The 19,714-nt window shown below is 38.7% G+C and overlaps 1 protein-coding gene across 8 annotated transcripts in view; it reads right to left on the bottom strand.

Annotated features, from left to right (window-relative positions):
* Nucleotides 1-19,714, bottom strand: part of celf4 (CUGBP, Elav-like family member 4) — a 557,316-nt gene that overhangs the window by 335,028 nt on the left and 202,574 nt on the right. For 6 of the 8 annotated variants that reach the window (XM_069924109.1, XM_069924111.1, XM_069924115.1 and 3 more), the window contains exons 1-2: nt 15,876-15,982; nt 7,585-7,713 (exon numbers count right to left, since the gene is read on the bottom strand). In XM_069924109.1, coding sequence (XP_069780210.1) covers nt 7,585-7,713; nt 15,876-15,924 — 178 coding nt within the window. In that variant the 5' untranslated portion in view covers nt 15,925-15,982. Of the gene's footprint in view, nt 1-7,584; nt 7,714-15,875; nt 15,983-19,714 lie in introns of those variants that run through there. The other 2 variants (XM_069924112.1, XM_069924113.1) reach the window with 2 other exon arrangements.

The following is a 19,714-nucleotide window of genomic DNA, read 5'->3' as shown; positions in this document are numbered from 1 at the left end:
ATATTATAGTACACACACACACACGAACTGAAAATGCTGTGAGGAAACCATTTACGGTTTATGTCTACGATCCTTCATTAGAACACAGTTCTATGAGAGATGGTCTTTGTAGTAACTAAGGATAGCCTGAGATTAATTTCTAACCTTTGGTATGACACTTGGAGATAAAAATTGCAGCTAATAGCATCTACTCCAATCAAGATTTCTCTTCATTCAAGATTTAAACTGAGATAAATATCATTACATGATGTCAGTGAGCATTAAATTGTGCAAGAACTTTTATTGCTATTTATTTGATTGCTAAATGACTCAAAATATACCTACCAAGGGGTGATAACAGATATTTCTACAATGTTTTCCACTGGCTACTTCTCATTTCAAGGTGTGCTTGTGCATCTGATGTGATTTATTTTTGACAAATCTATGTTATACCCTATGCAATGTTCATTTCAGAGCATTGTTGGGGAATCTATATCTCATTATCCCAAGAGTGATCATCTGGTTTTTTTCTCCCTGTGTCAACTTGTTTTTGCACAGTGTAGCATTAGACTGGGACAATGGCCCCATTTTACATCTTAACTTTGAAGGTCCCCTCACCTTGAACTTTACTCCATCCACTAATTTCCCAATCTCCTTGATTGGGATCTACTCCCCAAATCCCTGTCCACCGATCTCTCACTAATTCTCTGATGGACTCCTGACCCTCCAGAACTATGATCCAACCAACCCATTCACCCTGCTGTAAGCACTTATCCAATTGAAGACCATCACCCACCCTGCCCCCAACCTCTTATCTGATTTATGCTCAATGTGCTCCACAACACCTGGCCACTTATCAGATTACCAAATCACATCAGCCCAATTGGATTTTTCTCTATAACACCTCAACACCCAGTCAAACAGTAGTCACTGGCAGCTGTCTACTACCTGTTCAAAAAGCCTTGACCTTGATACTGAAGTTTGCAGCAATGGGCCAATGGTCAAAGCAATTGTTGGTACAAAATTCCCATGATCCTATGTCACAGCCATTAGAGCACAGCAGAATGACTAAGCCTTGTTTCAGTAATCTTTCATTGGTAGTTTGTTGGGAATGAGAGTTGCGCTGTCAATCAAAACAGAAGATTTCTAATGAGCCAGTCTCAAAGTAATCACCAATGTAACAGTGGAAAGTAGACTACATACGTTTTTGGAATCATATCCTGGTGCTATCATTGAAATATCTATGGTTTCAAGAAACGAATCTGAGGAATTATCACAATCGCTAACTGTATTTGCAGAGTTAGTAATTATTCTGGCATTTAATGGTATAATCTAGGGTTTTTGACCACCCTTCACTGCACAAGAGGGTGAGTAACAGTTCTGAGTTGAAACTTTGTGAAGCTTGTCCATTAAATTTGTTTGGTTTCAAAGCATTGCCTTTCGTGCCTGCAGGCAGTTGACCAGTAGGGTTAGTGTGTGCTGTGCAGGCTATGTGAATGAAGCCATGGTGAATGATAGCAAGGATAATGGTGAGTGATCGAGGCAGACAATTAATACCGATTACATGTGAGAAGACGAATGAGGAGAGGATTGGGTTGATGTGAATTCCTCCTGATCTGAATAGATTGCAGGTACCAGCCATCTTGTTTCAAACATTATCTTAAAAAAGGTCGGGAAGAAAATAAAACTCCGATTGAAGCTTTGTTGAAAAAACTGAGATTATAAGGATGATTACATGCACATAATGCTTTTGATAGTTCTTAATTACATCTTTTGTCCTACATAAGAAAACTGTCTCTTTAAATTGGCAACCTTAAAAAAATAGTTCCTACGGATCAGCCTCTAAATCTGGCCTTACCTTAGTCATTAGTATATCTTCTGACAGTTTATATTGAGGTGTCAGATCCACTTCACTTTCTGCACAGTGAATATGTCATTTCAAAGATCCATCAAAATGACTAATAAGGTCTTCAATTATCCTAACCCTTTCACATTAGGTATTTAAAGCAACTCATTACTACATCAAGCTCCATTAACGTCCCTGAGTCTTTTGTAATGCCATCAAGATATTTTTGCACAGTCAATTGGAAACACAGAAGAAACATTAACTAAACAGAATACAGTGTGAACACTAGTCTCACCAATCTTTGTAAACGTCATTTTAAATTAATATACATTGGAGGAGTTGTGCAGGTTGCAACTAGTCTTTTTAGAATTCTGAATCATTTTCCTTTCAGGTAAGGATGGGCTTCTTGTACCTTGTCCATTAATAGTAAGTGTAGAATGATAAGTAGCTAATTTATCTGAAATTCGTTGAAAGACTTGATCTGTCTTAATCAAGCCAATAGGTTGAGTGGTAATTGCATAATGTTAACTGACCCTTTGAGAATGCATTGCTGTGTCCAATTTAAAATGTTCAATAGCATTTTGTGACTTTCTACAATTCTTTGCATCAAAGCTATTTCTTACAATGTCTTTCCCTCATCCCTGTCCACCCCTATCTCCCAGGCCTTCAACTGCGCTGCTCCTCTTCCCCAGCCGTGTACAAGGCCTTGTTATATTTTCTAGCCCAACAAAGTTAGCTTATGGGTTTGAACTGGTACTGATCAAGGAAATAATAGTCAATGGATTAATTTCCACAATCATTCTCAAAATCAATTGGTATCAATAAATATGGCAAACCTGGGAACCAGACAAGAGGTAAGAGGCTGAGTTTGTGAGGATTCATTAATGCAGGATATATTTTAATCAACTGATTTGGCAAATCAGTTGGAAGCATCAAGATATTTCATTTTCCTGTGTAAGAACTGAGTATTACTTTTCAAAAGGAAAAGGACTTTTTAGCTCAGGCATGCTTCTGTGGATGAACGGGGAAAGTCTTGCTAGAGCAACTGGGATATGCTGGTTAATGGATGAAGTGGAACAACATTGTTCACTTGGTCATCAGAGCAGGTCAGTCTGATCATTTTGTGAATGATGCTGGAGTGTGTGGCATTTCCTTAGGAATCAGCAAGGATATCCTTTCTGCACAGAAGTCTTTATCATGGGTTATGGGCTAATACTGGACTGCCAGTTCCTTTGGAAAACTGGCCTTTGGTTGTTTCAGCCTGACTTCCCACTTGCTGAACACTGTCTGGCCAGAGGAGTGATAAATGCTTTCCATGATGCCACAGCAGCTCTAATTGCACGCAGATCAGAGAGGTCAACATACTTAGTGGTACTCAGCACTACAGGAGAATGAGGCTGATATTTGATCAGAGAAAGTTCATCAGAAAACAAAGGCAAGTAAATATAACCATCCTCCACAAACCTTGTGGGGTCTTGCAGATATATCATCTGATTCTGCAGAGGGAGGTAAAGCAATCGACTTCCTTCTCTTTGCATTGAAACTAACAGAAACACTGGACCATTTATTAAGACCCTTCACATATATCCTCTCACAAAAAAATAACCACAACAGTGTTTAGAGTGTACAAAAGATTCCCTGTCCTGTCAGTGAAGAAGACCTTTCTCTTTTTGTTCCAAAGTGACAGACCCATTATTTTGAAATGATGAACCAAGGACTTTTACTTCTTGGCCATGAGAAACATCCCTGCAACCAACTTATTAAATCTTATGAGAATCTTACACATCTTAAAGAGGTAACTATTTATCAAACTGCAATAAAATTCCCAGAGTATAGACCAATTTGCCTAGCCTCTCCTCATCGGATAAACAAACCTGCATCCCAGAAACCAACCCAGTGAAGACACTCTATTGCTGGTACTTCTGTTGTTAGGTAGGAAAGGAAAACTGTTCACAATATTCCAGGTGACCCCTCACCACTGTCCTATATTAATGCAGTGACACATCTTTATTCCTCTGCTCAAACCTTCTTGCAATGAAGGACACTGCATTTGCACCTTAACTTTCAGCAATTCATGTTTTAGGGGACCTTGGTCCCTCTGAACATCAACAGCTTTCAATCTCTGACCATTTCATAAAAGTTCTACTTTTTTTTGGTATCAGCGTAAACATCTCACCTATTCCACATTACATTCCAGATGCCCACAGTAATAGAGCCCTGTGATATTTCTTATAAATTATAATCTTTGACCATTGTTAAGCATTGCCTGATACACTTCCCTTTACTTTTCCTATTGTTTCAGGTAAGCCATAAGAAATGACTATGTTCACAATAATAACTGGAAGCTACAACCTTTGAGCTAAATGTCACAGAGGTAACCTGTCACCAGACCACCAAAACCAACCTAACACCAATCTAAAGGTGGTGTTTATTTTCTGAAATTTTATTAGATAAAGGTGGACTATCTTTTTCAATGAGTAGGAGTTCATGCACTGCCAGATTCAACAAGTTTCTTTCCTGCTACTATCAGATTACTGAAGAAATCTCATGTTGCCTTTATTCTGATTGAACTAATCTTTGAATGATTTTTCTGATTTTCCCTTGAAGAAGGGCTCAGGCCTGAAACATCAGCAATATATCTTCATCTCCTATAGATGCTGAGTTTCTCCTGCAATTCAGTGTATTTACTACAATCACAGCATCTGCAGCCTATCGTGTTTCTCTAATTTCTCACTTTAATCAGTGCTGTGTTTAATTCTACCAACCTTATGTATAGACAGACTTGCTGGATAGCATGTAAAGCAAACCACTTTACTGTACCTTGCCACATATACTAATCCATTGAAAAAATATGTTGATAAATATTTTTGGCTTTAGAATTATGAAGTATGGAAACAAGTCCTTCAGCCCACCAAATCTACACTGACCATCAAATAACCCATTTTATGCTTCCTATATTCTCCTCTACTCTTGCCTCCCCTTCCCCTTATGGACTAGGGGTAAATTACAATGTCCAATTCACCTACAAACCCATATGTATTTGGAGTTTTGGAGGAAAATGCAGCTCTGGAGAAAACCCACACTGTCACAGGGAGAATGTGTAGGTCCACACAGACAGTCCTAGAGGTCAGGATTGAACCTGGGTGACTGGATCTGTGAGATGGCAGCTCCCCACCAACTTGTGTCCTCAAGTTCTGACTGAACTATTACAATTCCCTGAGGGAACTGATTCATTCAGAAAGCTTACAACTCAAGTACTTCACACAACAGTTCAATGATTGCTTGCAATGTGACACTAGATTCACATTTCAACTTGGAATATATAAAAACATCAAAAAATCATTTATATTGTGCAAAAGATAAAATTTCCTAATCGAGAATTCCATTGTTTTGTTACCCACCTTACACTTCTTCATGAATGTGGCAAGTAAAGCGTTCCAACATGCCCATAATAACTTCTAACTCGCTTGGTTTCAGGGATTTATTGATTCCAGGTTCAGCCTACTTATAACTTCCTTTGCTAAATGTTAAATATTCATAAAAATGAGGTATTGGACAGTATTTTGATAATTCTGTTCCTGGTATAAAGAAACTTCAGAGAAACAACTAATTGGCACATTTCAGCTCCATAAGGGTCCCTCAGGGGATTAATTTCCTGTCTCACTACACTCTTGCTGTTAAATGATTGTACGTTTTTTGGTGTTATGTTTTACATTTGAAGCTGTGTTGCTTTCCAACTCTGTCTTGGCATCCTTAGCTTTTACTGATTAGCTTTTGCATGATCTTGCACTGTGTTCTGTGATTGTGTTTCTCTTTAACTTCCTTTCAAGTCAGACAGTCTTTTTGAATCTCTCCCTTAATCTTATTATTAATCTTCAGCAGATTACTTTTGATACTTTATATTTTACTGAGAGATATGCATTCATCCTGCAAGTTCTGCATTGTCATCTTTTCAAACCTGAAAAGATGCATTTTTGAATGCTTTCTACCTCCTCTGTTCTCAGTCTTGGTAACTAATTTGGCAAACGTACCCGTGAAACCTGGCTGAACTAAGTTATTCACCAGGGTCATTTATGTGGCTCCCGTGATTTTTCAGTGTGGATTGTGCCATGTTTATTGGTCCATTGTTCTGCCATTTCTTAAATCATTTCTTATCACTCATGAGTCTACAAGCGAGCTAATTTTTCCACGGGTCTCATAAACCCTGAGGTAGATTTTCAACTCGGCTGACAGGCATGTATTGGCATTGTAGTAAGAGGAAGATAGTTTATAGAATGGTGGCAAATGTTAAACATGAACTTTGTGCCCTTGTGTTGAAAATTCACCTTTCCCTACCAAGTGGTCAATAAAGTTGATGAATTTCTACTCATTCACTCTAGTCACTGAACACATTCACTACTTTAATTTACCCAGTATTCAAACATCATTAATAAAGCCCAATTCATTCCATTTAAGTTCATTATTAACTAAAAAAAAAAGCATCTCAAATGGTGACTACCAGCTGCCATGGATACTTTGGCCTTGAATTTGGTCTGTGTATGCAGTCTCACATCTCCTTGGTTTGATCCTAATCTTGGGTGCTGTCTATGCAGACTTAGTTCACTCCATGCATAACCACATTCCGCTGTATGGCTCAGTTTCTACAACACCCCAAAGACATGCTCGTAGGTTATTTGGCAAATGTAAATTACCCTTGAGTGTAAGTATATGGCAAAAATAAATCAAAGTGGTGTTAGTAGGTATGTGAGAGAGAAAATAAGCTGCAGGGATTCAGGGAAATAAGTAGAGGAGACTGCAACTCAGGGGTACACCCCCAGGAATTGGTGTGTAAAATACAATAATCTGTATATCAACTTCAGGTTACTGTCTCCAGCACATCTGTGTATTGCATTAGATCTCAGCATCTGCATATGTTCTTGTTTACCTCCTCTTGTTGCCCTACCGTACTTGCATTTTAATATAACAAGCTGACTGCCATCCATCTGATAGAGTGAAGGAATGAGCAATGAAATATCCAAACGAAAAGGTGCACATTTGATGAGGTGATCATTCTTTGTTTAATCAGGTTTAGATGCACAAATGCACAAATAAAACATTTATTCAGCTCTCAAAAGCACTGGAGAAACTCAGCAGGTCACGCAGCGTACATGGAAAGGACAGTCGACAATTCGGGCCTGAGCCCTTCTCAGGATGCTTTCTGTGGATGCTGCTTGAACTGCTGAGTTTCCAGCACTTTTGTGCACTGACATTGATCCCAGCATCTACATATTTCTTGTTTAGCTTAAAACATTTATTCCTTTCTTTATTTCCAGATCTATTCTTGATTTATTTGAAGATAAATGTAGTGTGTGGAGTTCCAGATCTGCCATAGAACCCTACAATTGTCCCAATTGGACAAGTCTGCAGATGCTGGGGTCGAGTTATTTCTAAACAGCTGGCTGAGGCAGATAGAAAGATTACATACTGCAACATGTTTGCTCCTTCACAATTTGAGAGCTGATTGTAACTTTCATTAATTAATATTAACACCAAATGTTATATTCTTTCTGGATGACAGTATAAAAGTAAACAAAAGAATCCTGTCACAACCAAAGATATTCTGAAACAAGAAAAGGACTAACTTGTTTAGATATCATGTCTTCAAGTAACCGATCACAGTCTGAGGGCCAATTCAATCCCATTTCATAGCTGTAAATTATGTGGAAGCTATTAAATTGCTAGAAGGCTTTTTTTCTGGCATTGAAGCATGCCCATCTTACCTTTGCTATTTCCATCAGGCCCTCGAAGGATTGTGCATTCTTCAATGTTACCGAAAGCTTCAAATAGTCTGCGTACGTCCTCCTCTGACTGTTGTTTGTTCAGCATGCCCACAAATAATTTTCTGTCTTCTGGAACAAAAGTTAAAGGTGCTTACCAAATCCTTGCTAGTTTTATGATTTTTTTTTACAGTAGTAGTATATAAATATGTAACCTGCCCCTTCAAGTTGTTTATTTTATACTTTCGCAGTTTCTCATTTTGGTTAAGAAATTATTCACTTCATTTAGACGAAGTGATGGCTTTTTTTGTGAAATCACTAATAAAACAATTACAATTACTCCTTAATAGTATACAGTATCTGTCTCTTATAAATGCTATGTTAATTTACACACGCATTTATATTTCATAGTTAAGAACACTGCAATGCTTTAAAATGTTTATTTAGAAACATCTCAAATATAAAATAATTTTATTTTGAATTAATGCGACTACTTGAAAGTGAAGAATTACAAGATTGAAGTGAAATGCTTGTATTTGTGGACATTAAATTGGCATTTTGCATACACAACCTTAATTGATTCAATGTTTTTTCTGTTCACTATTCCATTCTGTCTTAAGATGGCAGCAGTGCCCATACATAGACAGCAAGTAAAGGCAGCGAAGGAGTAACAGGTTGATGTCCTATAAAAATGCAGGTTTGCATTTTCTTGGAAAACAAACAACTTTACAATTTTATTTTCTTTCAGCAAACTATTTCCCCTTCTTTTCATCTCCTGATTGTTTTGTTTAAGATATTAATTCCTACACTGTACCCAAGGACCAGGTTCCCTTTGTTTCAAAATGGGCTTGGTTCAGAACAAAATAGTTCAAATATAAATACGCTGCTGGAAAATTTTTCATTTGTGAAAGAGCAACATAAATGCAAGCCCTTCTACTTTAAGATAAATCTGTTTGACTGGGGGATATCCCGGCCAAACATGCCAATTCAAAGTTTGCACACAAACACTTTAAAACAGGAGTTGCAAGTAACTTTCACTTTGACAAATGGTTCCTGAGATATTTATAGCACCTTTATTCCTTTTCAGTCTAAAAACAAGTAAATAGCATAAATTCAGGATCAATCCTGAAGGCTTTCTGGTCAGTGTTGTTTAGATAACACAAATTAACCAAATGGAAACCTCTTATAATGCATTGTATTACATGGCAATTGGAAACATTGAAAGTTTCAAATTTTCCAGTTACATCTTCACATGCTTTATATGTTCAAGACAAAATGTTTGTGAAACACAAAAGTCATGATTGTAGAAAAAATACAGAAATGCTAGAGAAACTCAGCAGATCTCCCAGCATCCATAGGAGATAAAGATATATTAACTAATGATTTGGGCCTGAGCCTTTCTTTTAGGTATGAGTACAAAACAGGAGGTGCCTAAATTAAATGCTAGGGAGAAGGAAAGAAAGGGCAGGGGGAAGAGAACCAACTGCTCTTTTTTTCTTATTATTCAATAAATTCAAGGTCAATATGTACAATGGCATGGTGATATACAAATTCACACTAAGGAGCCAAATATTGCCAGAGAGACAGATGTCCTCTCAAACAGACACTGGAAATTAGGCTGCATCTCAATCTCTAAAATCTCCTGAGTGTACTGCTTTGAAAATTTTACCTGCCCTGTAAGCATGACATACAGAACATAAAGAAATCTACAACACAGTATAGACCCTTCAGCCCTTAGCATTGTGTCGACTTAATAACCTACTCTAGCAACTTTGTCTGAAATCTCCCTATTGCATAATTCTCTGTTTTCTATGATCCAGATTCCTACTAATAGTCTCTTAAAAGATCCAATTGCACCTTCCTAAGCCATCATTGCTGGGAGTGGATTCCAGTGAAAAACTAACCCTTACATTCCCCCCTGTATTTACTCCCAAGCACCTTAAAACTATGCTGTCTCATGTTAGTCATTTCAGCCCTGGGAATTTTTAGAGCTCTATCAGTTCCAATCTTCTTGAATCTCTTGATAGCTTTTCTTCTTAACTAGATTGTCTATATCCTTTGGTTCTTTCACTGTACCACCATTGCCCGATAGTCATTTCGGCAAAATTAACACATTTTCCTGATTATTCATCTGTATGAATACAGGTAGACTATACTCTGAATATAAAATCACTACATCGCAGCTGGAACATATTGCTCCACTGTTCTTGAACTGTTTACATTATTTATGGATTTATATAGATGCCAAATCATTCGCTCAGATTTACAAATTAACCCATTGTCAGTTTTTCCAAATAGAGCTGCCTTTGTCTCAATTCAGCAGTACAAACTTGCTTACTATTGGGGAAATTTGATTAAATGGAACACTTATAAACTATCCCTCACCATAGCTGGAGTTATTTTAATGCATCTGTGCCCTGCAGCTTATTTCAGTTAAATTACAGTAGTAAGGAGCCACATGCAATCAACTAAATTTACATTAATGATAATGAAGTGTGCATGAAACAGATGCAATTGAATAAAATGATGTAACAACACTGCAACAATTTTATAGCAGCAAATTAGTAATAGCTTTTGCATCTTCACGGTTGAGTCTGATTTTATCTCTGAAGTTGAGAGCAAAGTTAAGCATTAATTGCGAAATAAATTCTAGTAAAACCCAAATGTAAAGAGAAATTATAGATTCTATGTATATTTTACAATGGTGATACATAGTTAGAAGATGCATCAAGACTAAATCGTCTGTGTGTTTGTGTGAGATATTTCCCTATATTTCTGTCTCAGAACACAAGACCATAAGAAATGGGAGTAGGAGTAGGCCATCTGGCCCGTCAAGTCTACTCTGCCATTCAATGAGATCATTATTGATTTGATGATAGACTCATCACCACATACCTGCCTTTTTCCCAAATCCCGCCATTTCTCTACTATGTCAAAATCTATCCAACTTTGTCGTAAATATATTTGCTGAGGTAAGCCTTCACTGCATTAATAGGCAGCGAATTCTATGGATTCAGTACCCTTTGGGAAAAGCAGTTCCCCCTCATCTTTGTCCTAAATCTACTACCCCTATTCCTGACACTAAGTCCCCTGGTGCTAGTCTCCCCCATCAATGGAAATAACTTATCCACCTCTATCTTGTCTCTGCCTTTCATAATTTTATGTTTCAATAAGATTCCCTATAACTCTTCTAAATTTTAGTGAGTACAGTCTCAGATGACTCAATCTTTCCTCATAGGCTAAACCCCACATTTCTGGAATCTGGTGCTTTCTCTAGACTGCCTCCAAAGCCACTGCATCCTTCCTCAAGGAGACCAGAACTGCACACAGTACTTCAAATGCAGCCCCACCAGTACCTTGTACAGTTGCAACCTAACTTTCCTCCTCCTAAAGTCAATCCCTCTAGCAATGAAGGCCAACATACCATTTGCCCTCTTGATAACCTGTTGCACCTGCAAACCAACCTTTTGTGATTCATTTACAAGCACTCCCAAGTCCTTCGACATAGCAGCGTGCTGCAATTACTTGCCATTTAAATAATCAGATCTTCCATTTTTCCTTCCAAAGTGGATAACCTCAACATAGTACTTCATCTGCCCATTCACCGAAACTATCTATATCTTTCTGCAGACTCTATGTATCCTCTGCACAATTTGCTTTTCCACTCAATTTAGTGTCATTAGTAAGCTTAGAAATACTACACTCTGTCCTCTCTTCCAGATCATTAATGTACATCATGAACTATTGCGGGTCCAGCACTGATCCCTACGGCACCCTGCTCACCACCCAGAAAAACAACCCTGAGTCCGAACTGTTCACTTTCTACTGGTTAATCAATTCTCTATCCATGCTATTACAATATTCCCCCCCCCCCCAACTCTGTGCATCCTTATCTTATGCCTTCTGGAAATCCAAGTAAACAATGTCCATCTGCTCTCATCTATCTATAATACCTTCAAAGAACTCCAGTAAGATTGTCAAACAGGACCTGCCCTTGTTGAATCCAAGCTGCATCTTGCTGATGGATCCATTTCACTCCAGATGCTTCACTCTTTCTTCTTTAATGAGAGCTTCAAGCATTTTCCCAACTACAGATGTTAAACGAACTGGCCTAATAGTTCCCTGCCTTTTGGCTGCTTCCTTTTATGAAGGATAGTGTGATATTTGTCACATTCCAATCTGCTGGTACCTGCCCAGATTCCAGAAAATTTTGTTAAATTATTACCAAAGCATCTACTACAGCTTCTGCATTGATAAAGATGGTTCATTAAGATGGAAAAAAAAGGTTCTTTTTTTTTCCCCTTCTGATTGTTTTTCTTCTTAATTTTTTTTTACCTTTTGTGCTTTAGTTGCCTTAAGAAAATAATATCTTAAAGGAGAAAGAGACTGGAATGTTTGTAGCGATGATGTATTTTAATGACGACTATAACATATGTTGCATATGTTGCAGTTATCCTCTGATGTGAATGCTTTCCAAGTGCAAGGATAGGCTGGTAATGCAATGTCATTACTTCCCTGTGCTGGTATTAAAATTAAGCTCACGATGTTAACAGATCTATTTAAAATGGTGGAGAGAGAAAAAAAAGTACTGGAATAGGTAAAGAAGAGATGGGTATGGTGGAATCAGATAGGGATATCGGATGTATTTAAAATTATGGAAGTTAACTATTTGTAACTTAGCAACAGCATGTTTCATGTCTTGTGCTGTAACAAATCTAATCCAATTTTGGGTTGAAACAAATTTTTTTTTAAATGTATGGCTTGCTTGCAAAAGTTTTTCATGTGTTCAAATCAAAGTAATAATAAAAAACATGTTTGCTCTGAACTTTGCAATGGCGACAAAGATACTCAAGTTTAGAATTTGTTATTCCTCAATATCAAGCGAGAGATCCAGAAATTATTCACATCTGAAATGCACATCAAACAAGTGATTCTTAGAAGGCCAACAGGCTGGCCAACAGGTTTAATGTGCTGGAAGGTTTTTCCTTTGCTTGCTTTGTCACAATGGAATGTAAATAGACAGATAGCAGAATGGGCAGGGTGTAGAGGGGAGTAATATGATGTCAATGAGGAAGGGATTCCGCTTAAGTGCAGAAGGGTTTAGAATTTTGAGTGTTGAGTCAGGTTAAGTTATGGGCCAGGTCGTCGGGGGAACTCCAGCCATCAGATGGCGATGAGGATCAAATTTGTAATCGATATGATGGTTGTGATGAGGATGGGAGGTACTTGTGGAGAATTAATACATGGGGAAAAAGTTTCATTTAAAACTGGACTTACTTGAAGACAGAGTCAATTCCTCAGCCACTCAGATTGGTTATTAGTGATAAAACCATCATGTGTTTTGCAAAAGAGAAGAACAAAAACTGCAGATGCTGAATCTATCCTTCCTCATCTCCATCCAGGGCCACAAATAGACCTTTCAGACACATCATCCAATCTAATCTACTGCAGTTAATGTACCCAGTGTGGCCTCTTCTACATCAGTAAGATCCAACACCGATTGGATGACTGTTTCGCCGAACACCTGTGCTCTGTGTGAGGGTCTCAACTTCAGTTTCCTGTTGCTAATTATTTTAAATTCCCAAGCCATTCCTACATCATGCTTGGCATCACCTGTTGCTGGGGTGAGGCTCAATGCAATCTTGAGGAACAATAAATCATATTCCTCCTGGACAGCCTGGAACCTAATGACGTGAACATTGGCAACTTTAATTTTAAATAAATCCGACATCCCTATCTGATTCCACCGTACCCATCTCTTCTTTACTTATTACTGTACTTTTTTTTCTCTCTCCAACTTTTCTTTCCTCTCCTTCCTTTTTAATGGATTCTCCTATCCATCTCTCCACTGTCAAAATGGCAATGGTGCCACCTGCTCCATTCAGGCTTTAAATGGGCCATGACTTAAAGTGTTTGTAAGTAAAATCCTGCAACCACAGGATCTGTGTCCAAGATGGAGGCACCTATGTTCGCCACAAGGGTTTGCAAATTCAGGAGATTGGAGGACTGGTACTAGAAATGGGTAGAACACCCTCCTGTTGAGAAGGTGAAGCAGAGGAACAACCTACAGGGAAGGCCACCACAGCAGTGGACCAGCGTGGGGCTCAGCGGCTGAAGGACCTACCCAGGCTGTGAGCTGATGGCCACTTGTGGTCGGGGTCCCCCGCACAGGCTGCAGTCTGCTGGAGATTGCCTCATGGGAACCAGACATCGGAGCCAAGATTCAAGAGGGTGCTGAGGGCAAGAAGAGCTCCTGAAGTGTCTCAGAAGCTGAGACTTCTTGATCATGTCAGAGGTTTGGATCTGAAGCTTGGGTTGCTGATGGATCTGTGTGGTTGCAGTAGTGCTGGAGACAAATCCACGGATCCACTTTTGCATTTCTTTCTCTCTTACTGGAGGGTACCGAGAGACACTAATGGGGACTCTTTGCCTTGTGGCATGCATAAGGCAATTTCATGTCATATTTTATTTTCCGTACTATTACTTGACAATAAAGGAATCTTGACCTACATCTTCTGTCCTATCCCCCATCATCTTTGGCCACTACCCCGAAACATTAACTGACCATTTCTACCCATGGATGCTATCAGACCTGCTGAGTTCCTCCTGCAATATTTTGCTTGCACACGTTCTGCAAGGCCTGCTGAGGCCTGTGTTGGTCTGGTCTCCATGCAGAAATGAAAATTATATGCGTGCCATTGTCCTGACATTACGTATGTGTAAAGAATCCAGAATGAAACATTTTCCATTCACTCAAAACATTCATGATTTTTTGTTTATGATTACTGGTATTTTCCTCTCCTTACAACTTCTAAAAGACAGGATATGAAGTGAAAAGTAAAGATTGAAAATACCTTTTACATTTTAAGCTTTGCTTTGATTATTTTGGAACAATAATTAACCATCCAGCTGCTATGCAGGGCTAACAGTGGAGGACACCTATTGCATACTTAGAAAAAATAGAAGCAGAGCAAAATATGCCGGAAATCTGCAGTGATCTATAACAACTATCTACACATTAATGTCAACACTTCCAGCAGGATTTGGTACAAGTTTCACCTTGGCAAATTCCTATTCATCTTCTGTCAACGTGAATGATTTGTGAGGTTACTTTTTAGATACAAGGTGATATTTCACTCTAGAGAACCAACTTATCAAGTTTTGATTATGGAGTGACCATAATCTGGCAGAATCAAGACCACTTTTGAGTAATTCTTTGGACTGTCTTTAAAAAAAAACTTCCCTCGTTCTCATCTTAACAGTAACCATTGCCATCAATAAGTGTGAAACACGTAAGTTTGCAGATGCTGTGCTTGTAATAAATGGCACAAAAATGCTGGAGGAACTCAGCAGATCTCGCAGCATTCATATGTGGTAAAGATAAGTCAACAACATTTTGGGCCTGAGCCATTCTTCAAGGTACCAATAAGTGTCCTGTTAGTGAGAAGTGTTCCCATATTCGAAATTCAGGGATTTCTTGGAGAGTTCTGTGAAGACACAAAGTGCTGCCATGGACATTTTTTTTTTGATAATCAAAATAATTCAAAACTTAGAAGCTGAAAATCTGAAATAAAAACAGAAAATGCTTAGGCTGCATCTGGGAAGAAAAGCAGCTAACGCTTCAGGTCACAGCCTTGTTGCATTCATCCTACAACGTTAACTCTGGTTTGTTTTCACTGGAACTGTCAGATGAGGAGAATTCTCTTCAACCTGAGGATTGTGAGTTTGTGGAATTTGTTTCAACATACAGCTGTGGAGTCCATATCTCTGGGTATATTTAAAGGAGAGGTTGATAGGGTGTCAATGGATAACAGGAGAATGCAGAAGAATGGGGTTGAAGGGAAAAAAAAATGCATCAGCCATCAAATAGTGGAACAGATTTGGTGGGCTGAAATGCTTAATTCTGCCACTAAGTCTTATGATCTTATGGTCTTAAAAGATACATGTGGACCAAAGTGTTGAGTCACAAGCTTGGAATTAGCCCACCTCACTGACAAAAGGCAAAGGAGGAAAAACCCAACACCCAACCCCAACCAACCAATTTTGCAGCCGCTGCAACCGTGTCTGCCTGTCTCGCATCGGACTTGTCAGCCACAAATGAGCCTGCAGCTGACGTGGACTTTTACCCCCTCCATAAATCTTCGTCCGCGAAGCCAAGCCAAAGAGAAGAGAAAGTAAAAAATAAAGGCAGTATGTATTTTTGCTTCAGTTTCTTCCCAGATGGGTCGGGTTTTAATTATCCCTATCCATATCCATTAACTATAAAGTTATGCATTAAATATAAAATAACAAACCTGGCATGGGAGCTGTAGATCCTGAAAGATATTTTCCATCACTTCTCATTCCTCGTCATAGCAACAGTTCTTCATGCATATATTTATTGTTAGTAACAGTTAATGAGCAACCACAGTGAACTTTTCCATGGACATCAGAGCCACGACCGGTTGGGCGTACATCCCTGGGGTGATGATGTTGAGTTGTGTCAAGGCATTCAACTAATGATTAATCTTCAAAGACTGGAGTTAGCTCAAAACAAAATGTGGTGGAAGACCCATAGGCAGATGGGTACTTTCACTGACTGTGTCTACCCTGATAGAACTCTGCCCTTCTAAGGCAAGCTACTTTATTTGGGAACATGTTGCTTAATATTTCAACAATGGAAGTGGTTTCTAATGATAGGGGAGAGCTATTTACATGAGCAGGAAAACTGCACAATTATAGCTCTCACAATTTTAGCAGGGAAATAAAACATGGTATTGTGCACTGCATTTGTGCTGGCAAAAGCTGCTGTTAATTAAAAATCCAACAGGTTGAGAGGAATTCTTAGAGGCAGAGGAGAGGCTCTGAGAGATCGATTCCTCAGGTGGTATGTCATTGGGACCTGGTCCGAATCATCCTGATGGCTCTCGAATACAAGTCCCTGTCCCACTATTGGCCACAGAATTGCAGCATTCCAGATGGCCACGTGTGCCATAGTCAGAATGTTTCTGCGTTCTTTGTTACATCGAACGAGTGCATAAATGTAAGGGAACCTGAATGCTGGGAAGATGACAACCAATGGTTTTTCACAAGTCTGCCAGCAGCTGCTAAGCATAGTCTGGCCCATTATCAACAGCAGAATAACTTACATTCGGTCATTCTAAGGGATGACTAATGGGGAAAGAATCTTGAGAGCAGCGATTTGCTGGAAGTGTTTGGGCAATGACTGAAGGTAAGGAACATATTAGGGTAATTCAGGGCAGACCTGGCACTATATCACCTGAAGTACAGTTACTCTCAGCACCCTCAGGGATTCCTTTCAGGTGTGAAAGGTTGTTGCAGGAATAAGAAGATGATTGATTGTTGGAGCTATTAAAGGCATTATGCCACTTGACCTTTGAATTGCTTGCTGTTGATTTGACCTGCAGTTGTTCTTTGAGGGAGTTTGGGAATTTAGATTGAAGACAATCTTGTGGGTTCCTTCAGGATGAATGATATTACCCTTCCCATTGCACTGAAACCTAAACCTTGCCTATGATCAGTACTAAAGTGACCAAGATAGCTATGACCGAGGGAAAATTTGAGAAGGGATCACATGCTTGGGGTGATGAATAGGAACAGTTGAATCTGGTCTGATTTTGAGCAGTGTTGGGAACACAGATTACAAAAGAACATAAGAAATAGGAGCAGGAGTCGGCCATCTGGCCTATCAAGTCTGCTCTGCCATTCAATGAGATCATAGCTGACCTAATGATAGGCTCATCTCCGTCTACCCTTCTTTCCCCATATCCCTTAATTCCCTTTTGATGTAAAAATCTATCCAACCTTGTCTTAAAAATATTTATTGAGGTAGCCTCCACTGCTTCAATGGGGAGCAAATTTCATAGATTCAACACCCTCTGGGAAAGGCTGTTCCTCCTCATCTCTGTCCCAAATCTACAACTCTGAACCTTGAGACCATTTCCCCTAGTTCTAGTCTCCCTCACCAATGGAAAGAATTTATGTGGCAATGAGAGAGGGCAAGGAAGATGACATGATCTCATATGGCACTTGTACAGACTGAGCATCCCCCTTCAATGCTACCATTGTTGTGTGATTCCATGAATCGAGTTTGAGCATTGTTCCTTTAACAGCACAGCTTCAGGGAAAATGGAGTAAATCAGATCTGTTTGTTCTGTGTGTAAATAACGATTGTCATTGAAAATTACACTGGGGTTGAATTTTGCCGTAGCACCACTATTGACCTCATTTGTGGGTATTTTAAGGTTAAAATAAAATGCAAGGCAAATTAGAAGTCCTGAAAATTCAGGAATGGAATTCTACAAAAGGCACAAAGAACCTCAAATTGGATGCAATATTGCTCTACTTTAAGCGAAGAGATTTGAAGCTTCACAGCAATTTTAATTTAGATATCTGAAATAATGTCTCAAAATGCAGGAAATGCTCAACAGGTCAAGCAACATTCATGGTAGGTGAACAAAGTTAGAGTTTTCGGATCCTTTTAGGAATTTCTGTCAGGAAAATCACTGTGTGATAATAATTGAAATAATGTACACAAACACGTAATGAATGTGGCGGTGGGGGGGGGGGGGCGTCCACCAGTGAGCAGGAGAAAAATTATTGCTGAACAATGGTACATTTTTCTTTGCTAACCTCATCCAATAGTATATTAATTTACTTACCTGGTTATTACAACATTTGAATCTAGCTTCCTCTCAAACAAAATTGTTTTTGTGCTAAGTCCTGTCGAACCTTTTTGTTTCCTAAATGATCCTGACCGTTATCCTAGATAGGGGATGGAGAAGTCCAATGACTCGCATTGGTGTGAATTATTTAGTAATATTTTATCTGATAATGGGAGCAGACCAATTACCAGAGCAGATTGACAATAATGACATTTACTGCTGTGTACAGCGGCTTCATCAGTATTCTAAACATTCTGATGAGACATTTGGCAAATTGCACAAAAAACAATTAAAACTATTTATTACAGACTCTATTTACCCACCTGATAATTAAAGAAGGGGAAAGACAATTACAATTAGATCTTTCTTTGGACTGCATTATTGAATGTATGTGGGTGAAGCTGTAATCCAATTGCTGAAGCAGTTAGTCACAAGATTTGTAATGTCTTTGTCGACGTAAATAACAGAATTGTTGAAGAGACAGCTGCAATCTATCCTTCTTTGCTGTCTGTACAACTCGCAGGTAACAATTATTATGTCTGGGTTGCTGCAAGGGAATATCACAGATTTCCAATAGTAGCAGTCGACCAAATTAATGATGATTAGGAAATAAACCCTGGTTATGGTTTGTGCCTGGCTAATGGTCACAAACATTGATGAAGAATGATCATTAACATTATGGAGAAATCAAGTTGCAGAACAATCTAATTTAATGCAGGATCTCACCAAAGAGGAGATGAAAGATAAGTCAGGAACTTGTGATCAGCGGATAAGAAACAAAAGTGAGAAAAGATTGATGGTCACTTTGAAAAGGTAGATCTAAGGAAATTCTGAGATATAATAAATTAGAATAGTCGGACAATCCTAATTTCAAAAGAGTGAGAAGACAAAGAGGATAATCCCCGTCAATAGAATCCCGGCATATATCATGGAAGGTGGGAGAAATGAATGAAGTGCAAATTTGCCCGAGTCAGAAAATCATAAAACCAACCTGAATCTCAACACCTGTCCACCCTGAGTCACCTCACTGTTATAAAAAGAATGACATTTTTTTGGTTGTTTTCTGCAATGTCAATAACAATAATTGAAATGTTTCACGACAGCCTGCTGCCCTATCATAATCCTTTATCACCTTCATGGTATCTATCCCAACTAGCAGACTGTGTCCATAACTGAAAAGACATTAACTGCCTCAAATTAAACCGTATGATTAAAATGAGAATCACAAAAGACAAGGGGTCTCGCGCTCTGATGAAACTTGCTGTCAGTTAATCCCTCTTTACCATGCTTAAAAATTCCATTTCGTTCTTTGAAATGGAATTATATGTCATCTAATTTAAATTCCAGATTCAATATCTCTTGCACCTTCTCCCCTCACAATCTCTGATCACATTCTTCATTGCTTTTATTGTGGCTGCCTCGGCAACTTTCCTGATTGCATTAAAATTCAGCAGCACTTGAACTTTTCC

This window comes from Narcine bancroftii, chromosome 3, assembly GCF_036971445.1.
Source record: "Narcine bancroftii isolate sNarBan1 chromosome 3, sNarBan1.hap1, whole genome shotgun sequence".
NCBI classification, from domain to species: domain Eukaryota; kingdom Metazoa; phylum Chordata; class Chondrichthyes; order Torpediniformes; family Narcinidae; genus Narcine; species Narcine bancroftii.
The sequence above is the reverse complement of the archived record's forward strand: the minus strand, read 5'-3'. Positions and strand labels throughout refer to the sequence as shown.